Here is a 7,293-nt window from a genome sequence, read left to right as displayed (position 1 = left end):
GATGCTGCTGCCGCCGACGAGCTGCCGCCGCTCTGTCTGGTTCCATGTTGACTCGCGCCACCGTGCCTGGCCGCCGGGAAACGCCATTACCGTCGCCGAAAAATACTGCCGGAAAAAGGGATCTGTGTCTCTGCGTTTATGGCTGTCGAAGAAGTGGTTGTGGCTTCCGGAACCACACCGGAGCTTCTGGCCGTTTCTGCCACTTGAGACCCCTGCTGCCGTCGCCGGAAAACGCCTTTGCCACCGTCGAGATCCAATGCCGGTAAGGGTTTCGAATTTTGTTTTCGTTTCTTGTGAGATTCTAGAGTTTTATTGTTGCGGCATGTTGGTTTCAGTCACCGTTGCCGGAGTCGGGTCGCCGCAGCCACTGGAGGTGGCTGCCGGGGCCACCACCCAACCGGTTCAGAGGGCGCTGTGGTTCGGTTCAGCCGTTCTTTCTTAGTTTCAGTAAGTATTCCTATTTCGAGAGCTCTGCGTTAGTGTTCTGTTCCGTGTAATAAAGTAAATGTAATGTTGATGGTTCTAGGAGTTAGAATCCGAGTTTACTTGTGGCGTTGAGGTTGTTTCTACTATTGAGAAAGACATGCGGAACCGGGGTTTTGATTGTCGATTTTGGGTTGAGGCAGAAAAGACACTGTGACGCGTTTGGGTTATGGATTTGCGTTTTGAGGTAGGGGCACTTTCCAAAAACTATGTTTTGTGTATTGGAATTATTACATATGGATACTAATGTGAGATATTGTGTATTTGGTGATTGTATCTGCCTTATGCATTATTTGATTGACTCGAATGATTATGGATGTTGGTTTGGCTGAGTTGTTGTGCGGCTTTGTGAAATGTAATGTTTTGAAGTTGATTCTTTAAAAATTTGAAATCTGAGTTTAAAATCGTTGAGGATTGGTTTGAATTGAGTCAATTATTTCAATGATGTGAAAAGTCAAATGCACTTTTGAATTCAGCCTGGTTTATTTTAATTGACTTGGTTTTGGACAAATGATTTGTTATTGAACCGTTTCTTTAAAGCTTTAGAAATGAGTTAAATCGGTTGATATTGATTTGATTTTGAAATGGTTTCCTTGAGATACGCCACTGAGGCGACTGTTGGATTTTGAATTGACATTTGGGCTCTGGACTGTTGAAAAGGATTGAGGAACGGTTTAGTTGGGACCCGAACCGGGTGGCAAAGTCCAAGTTTTAGGGGAGATGCTGCCGAAATTTCTATAAAATCCGAGGCTTTATTTGAAATGTTATTTGGAAAATTTAAGTTTAACGCCTTTCCTATTTACTTGGAGGATTGTGAATTTAGGGCTTCTTTTATTATCTTTACTTAGATCAATTATGAAAAACGATGAAGCTATGTTTTGAAAGAATTACTGAAAAGAGAATCATGATTTCCCCTTATTTTCCAAGAGAATCAATGTATGTCTTTGGGTACAAGTTATTCGAAAGAGAATTTTTCCTTGAGGCTGTTTTTAAAGGTAAAACGAGTTTATGTTTTTCTCTATTAAACATAAAGGGTGTCCATTGGAAGAGTTTTCGTGATTTTAAAAGGAATTGAATTTCGATTGATGAACCTCATTATTTTGACGTTTTGAATAAGATTCAGAGTACCCTTTGAACTCTAGATTAATACTACGAAAATGATTCTCTTAGCAGTTTGAAACGCTTCAGATTTAATTATGGAATTGAAGCCGGTTTTGTTTAAGTAAAGGAAATGGCTTTGAAAAGAGTAATTGATTACATGACTCGAATTGGCTCAGATCCTACTTTATTACTCAAATTAGGAAGCCAAGGTTTTTAATGAATTTAAAATGAACTTGGCGAAATGAGTTATGTTATTCTTCCCTAAAGACTTGAGACTCTGCCGAGAAACTTTTATTATTAAATCCCCTTGTTAGATGGATGATTTTGAATGTTTCAAAATGAATCTTTAACTTGCCATGGTTATGGAAGTTGTCGAAAGAGGATGCCGAGAGTGGCATTGTTTTTAAAAGGGGAACTTACTTTGAGTAAAAGTGGCTTATGAGCCTGGGATGATTTGAGAAACGAGATTTCTAAAGCCAAGGCTGAAAAGAGTTGAAATTTGATTTCAAAGTGAAATGGCTTGAGAAAAATGATTTATGGCTTAAATGCCGGTTTTATGAATTTGATGATGTTGAATGGTGGAAGTGCTGTTTTGTTATGGGCCGGAATGACTATGTATGATTATGAATATTGGCTGGTTCTAGATTGAACCGTGAGCCGAAATGGCTATGTATGATATTGATTTATGGCTGATTGTCGAATGAGTTATGGGCCGTATGGCTGACTATGAATTATGAATTTAAGCTGGATGGCTGAAATGGATGTTGATCCATGGTTGGGACTGAATGAATATATGCTTGGAATACCTGGGTAGTAGCAAGGGTTGTGGTTCGTCCCACTTGCTCCAGGTCAGAGACTGTGACGCCTGGGTAGTAGCGGTAGTAGTGGTGATTCCACTCGCTCCAGGTTGAGCTTTTAAACACCCGCCTGGGTAGTAGCCGCAGTAGTGGTTATTCCACTGGCTCTGGGTTGAGTGGGTAGTAGCAATGAGGTTGTAGCTCAAACCTACTTGCTCCGCGATGGGTGTTTCTATCCATGGTTAGCTACCAGGACGTGTCGGGTTGGCTATATAACCGACAGATGATATCATCAGCCACTAGGACAGGCATGCATCATATGCATCTATGTGACATTGTTTAGGTGTGCAAATTGTACGTGGTTTGCCTTTGTGATTAACTGCTAATTGTTCTACTTGCTGTAACTGATTGTTTGTGCTTGAACTTTCTATTTGTGTTTGCATCTGGGACTCTGTTGGATTGTGGTGATTGATTGATGGTTGGATTGTTTGGGCCTAGCGCCGTGGTTGAATTGAGATGGACCGATGATTGATTCCGGTTTTATGTTTCTGGTTTGGAAAACTATGAAAGGCTATTTTGGTTCAGTATTGATAAACCTTTTTGAAAGGCTTTTAATGATTTAAGGATTGAACGGTTCCTCTTTTAGAAAAGATTTCCGACTTTACTTTTATTGTAAACTGTTGTTTTTGAAAAGAGGCATAGGACGGTTATTAATCACTGGTATGATTTATCTTTATGTATCCTATTACAATAATTCCCAAAAACCCTCTACTGAGAACCCTTTCGAGGATGATGCTCTCACCCCCCTACAATTTTCCCCTTTCAGGATATGGGCGCAGAAGTTACGAAGAGCTTATTTAATTGTTGTAATGCTCTGCATTATTTTAGTTATGGTTTATTGTACCCTCGCCTTTATCTTGAGATATTTTGTAAGAGGGATAGGAATTGTATTAGTTAATGTTTGTAATATATATATATATATATATATATGTACTCTTTATGAGTTTTTGTAAGTTGTATGATATCTATGGATGTACGTTATCGAATGAAGTATCTTGAGAACGATATTGTGGTAAAAAGTTTTAAACAGGCTCATATTTTAGTATTAAATAGTATAAGTGTCGTCGTAATGTCCGAGCTATCGGAGTTGCACAGCCGGAAGCGTGAGCTTTGGTACTTAGGGTGTTACAAAATAAAATATAAAAAATACTTATTTATTTATTTTTGCGAATTTATGGATATGCGGATCGGATATGCAGTACCTACATGAAATTCGCAATTCAATCCTATATCCTTGCAGATAAAATCCGATCCAATTCAATAACTTTATAGATCGAATCGATATCCACAATTTTTGAATTAAATTCAGATAAATACCATAAATATGTAAATTAGATCCGATCTATAAACACCTCTATCTTTCTACCGTTATCATCATTTCTAAGACAAAAAAAAACACTTCCAAATGCTGCACATTACTAGTAGCACACCTTCCAAGTATAATTTTTTTAAGATTTAATTATAGAACTTTGTTTTCTTATTATTTACAGTTAATTATGAATTTTACTTTAATTCTAGAGCATTTTCTTTCTCTATTTTGTTCACAAGTGTAATACGAATATCATGTCTTTGTAAAATAATTATGAATATAACATAGAAGGAGCTTTTCAAGAATTGAAATGATGCAATTTCTCTTTTAAAAAAATTATGAGTAGTAGTCTAGTAGACTTAATATATCCTTTTTAAAGTTTATTAGTGAATAATAATTACAAAAAATTTTTTATTGTCTTATTTTATAATTTTTTATTGACAATTTTAATTATTTTCACTTGAATGTATTCATCGATTATGTCTCACTTGAATATGTTTGATTTTAATATTGTACCCACTATTTACATTGTGTTCTTGTTCAATTATGTCTCTAAAAGAATAAATCATATAAATGCTACAAGAATTAATTTCAACTTTTGATGAGCTATTATTCGGAATGAATCATCGGTTCTATCCCAAATATTTGTATTCTCTAACTTTAAAAAGAGATTCTCAAAACTCTAATTAAAGCTCATGATGTGCAATTGACGTTTTAGAGATATATGAGACAATTGTTGGAGAAAAAACCGATACTTTACTCTAATTTTAAGTATAAAAACTTATTATATATTATATAATTTTATTTTTTATTTAAAAAATATATTTAGTATTTAGTCTGGTATAAATAAAAGTGCAACTCAAATATTATTAATCTTTAATATTTAAAAATAAGTAAAAGCTGATTAGTAAATTGATAATTAATTAGTATTTTTAAATAATTTTAAGAGATCAAATTAGATTTCAATTTTATATAATATACTTTAATTTTATTAAAATTGACCAAACCCCAATTTACCCAAAATTCTTAATCTCACTTTTGTCCCAAATTAAACCCTAATTCTACCCTAACCCCTAGCCACCACCGCCACACTTTTCCCCCTTTCTCCCAAAAGAAGCATAGCTTCAGATTAAACTAAGAAAGAAAAAAGAGAAGGGAAATGGAAAAAGGGGAAGTAGGGAAGGGAGAGTGAGATCCGAGAAAGTAGAGAGGAAGAGAGGGTTGCGTCGGGGAAGAAAAGGAGAGGAAGAGAGGTCTAAGGGAGAAGACGGAGATCTAGCCGTCGCGCCAACCGCCGTTTTGCCGAGTTGCTTCGTGGCGCCGTCCTGCCCGAACCGCCGCCATCATGCCACCGACTGAGGAGGCCGAAGGTTACTATCTTCGAAGCTCCCATCGTCACTGTTGAGCAGAGCCGTCGCCTCTGGATCCGTCACCGCCACTGTTCTCTCCGCCATTGCCGAGTCTGACCCTGCGCCTTGCCGTCGTCGTGTTGCTATTAAGGGAGAAGGGAGCGCGAACGACAGCCATGGACAGAGAAGAGAGCTCGCATGCAGAGGAGGTGAAGTCGTCGCTATCACCATCGCGTGTGGAGTCACCGCCGTGCCCAACCGTCGTCGCCGCCGTTCCTCCACCGTCGCCGAAGGTCCATCACCGCAACTGAAGCCTCTGCCTTCACAAGACGTGCGCCGCTGCTGTGAGTTTCTCCTGCCGTTTGGTTCTGATTCGGTGGGAATCCATTGCGCCAGATCTATCCTAAACTATCCCAAGTGGTTCACACTAATTTTGTTCTTACCAGTGAGGATCGCCGGAGCTGCGACTATGCTGCTCCTGGTTCCTTGCTATGCGGTAAGTTGTTTTTGCCTCAAAAACTCCTTTGATACTGTTCTGTTATAGATTAGTGAGTTTTACGCGACGTTAATGTTTTAGGGTTCAACTATGCTCTTGTGTGCTGTGCTTAGAGACTGTGATTGCTGGGAAATGATCGGATTTGATTATGCCACTGTGAAATCAGAGTTTTAAGGGTTTTGTCACGTAATTAAGTTGCGAACAAGGTAGGGGTTTTTCTTAAATTCTATTTTATATTACAGAGTTGTTATAAATAGATATTAAAGTGAGAAACATAAGTCTATGATTATGATTCTCCTATAAATGTGGCTGTTTGCTGGACTGAATGACTGATTGCTTAATTGCTTGAGTAGTTTGTGATTGCTGAAAAGAAATTACTTTGAAAGGTTATTTAGTTGATTATTAGGAAAAAATGGCTTCCTTGGTTTTTAAGCTATTTTTGATAATGTAAACAAATCGGCTTTGGAAATGATTTGGAATATGAAACTGAATTAATTTTGGAAATGGTTTAATTTTGAGTTAGTCTGACTTTATAAACGATTTAGTATTTGAGCTAGTTTGATTTTAAAAAGAGATTTATTATTGGCACTGATTCGCTTTGAAAATTATTTGATATTGGAACTGGTTGAATTTTGGAAAATGAATGAGATTTGGAAATGGTTGAGAAACAGGTTTGAGAAATGTTTGGATGGGACTCGAAAAAGGTGGCAGAATCCGAGTTTTAGAGGAGATGTTGCCGAAATTTTATAAAATTAGAAGTTTCATTTGAAGTAGTTATTTTAAAAGGTTTAATTTTAATGTATTATATGATTTAAGATGACCTCATTTATCAAAGGAAGAGTTATGTTTTGAATTGGGAATTGTTAGTGAACGGAATAGAAAGAAGGATGATGAGGATTTTCTTTGAAATATGGTTTTTGAATGAATTTGGAAATGAGATTTGAATTGATGAATGATTATGATGTTGAGAATGTTGAGAATGTTGAGATATGAAATTTGAATTATTCACATGGCTTATGAATTTGAATTATTTGAGATACGAAGTTCCCTAGATAAAGTACCATGGCTTGCCACCACGTGTACCAGGTTAAAAACTCGATACTCTGTTGACCCTACGACCTAAGTGTGATCGAGCACTATATAAATTTTCAGGAATGTTACCCCCATTGAGAAATATTGATTATTTGAGAAAAAGTTATGCATAGACTCTTGGGGATGCACGTCGAGGGACAGTCTAAGGACAATTCAAACTTGTCGGGTTGGCTGGATAACCGACAGATGAGCTTCATTAGCCATAGAACAGGTATGCATCATATGCATTTATATGCTTTGCTCGGGTTGAACTTGTTTTGATTTGTCTAATTGCTAAACTGTTCTTAACTGCTACTTGAACTATTTGCTGTAACTGCTACCTAAACATGTGCCATCCTTGTCTGTCTTGCATGTGTTTGTCCTGGCATGCTACATTTGAGAATGAACTTTGGTGCTGAATTAATGATTGTGTTGTTTGATTGCGTGGTTGATTTTTGATTGAGATTTTCTTATAAGAAAGGAAAGGTTTCGGATTTCTGAAAGATTAAACATTGTTTCTTCAAAAAGGTTTTGAATGATTACCTATTTTTTTTAAAGATTCATAAGGCAATGATAATCACTGAGCTTAAAAAAAGTTTTCTTATTAGATATCTTCTTATGACAATT

The 7,293-nt window shown here is 36.9% G+C and overlaps 1 protein-coding gene across 1 annotated transcript in view; it reads left to right on the top strand.

The window, feature by feature from the left end:
* Positions 1-6,212, top strand: part of LOC110271592 — a 33,417-nt gene extending 27,205 nt beyond the window's left edge. The window contains exon 4 of the mRNA XM_021122586.1: positions 5,162-6,212. Coding sequence (XP_020978245.1) covers positions 5,162-5,643 — 482 coding nt within the window. The 3' untranslated portion in view covers positions 5,644-6,212. The remainder of the gene's footprint in view (positions 1-5,161) is intronic.

Source organism: Arachis ipaensis, chromosome B04 (assembly GCF_000816755.2).
Source record: "Arachis ipaensis cultivar K30076 chromosome B04, Araip1.1, whole genome shotgun sequence".
Classification (NCBI taxonomy): domain Eukaryota; kingdom Viridiplantae; phylum Streptophyta; class Magnoliopsida; order Fabales; family Fabaceae; genus Arachis; species Arachis ipaensis.
This window is presented reverse-complemented; position numbering and strand designations above follow the sequence as displayed.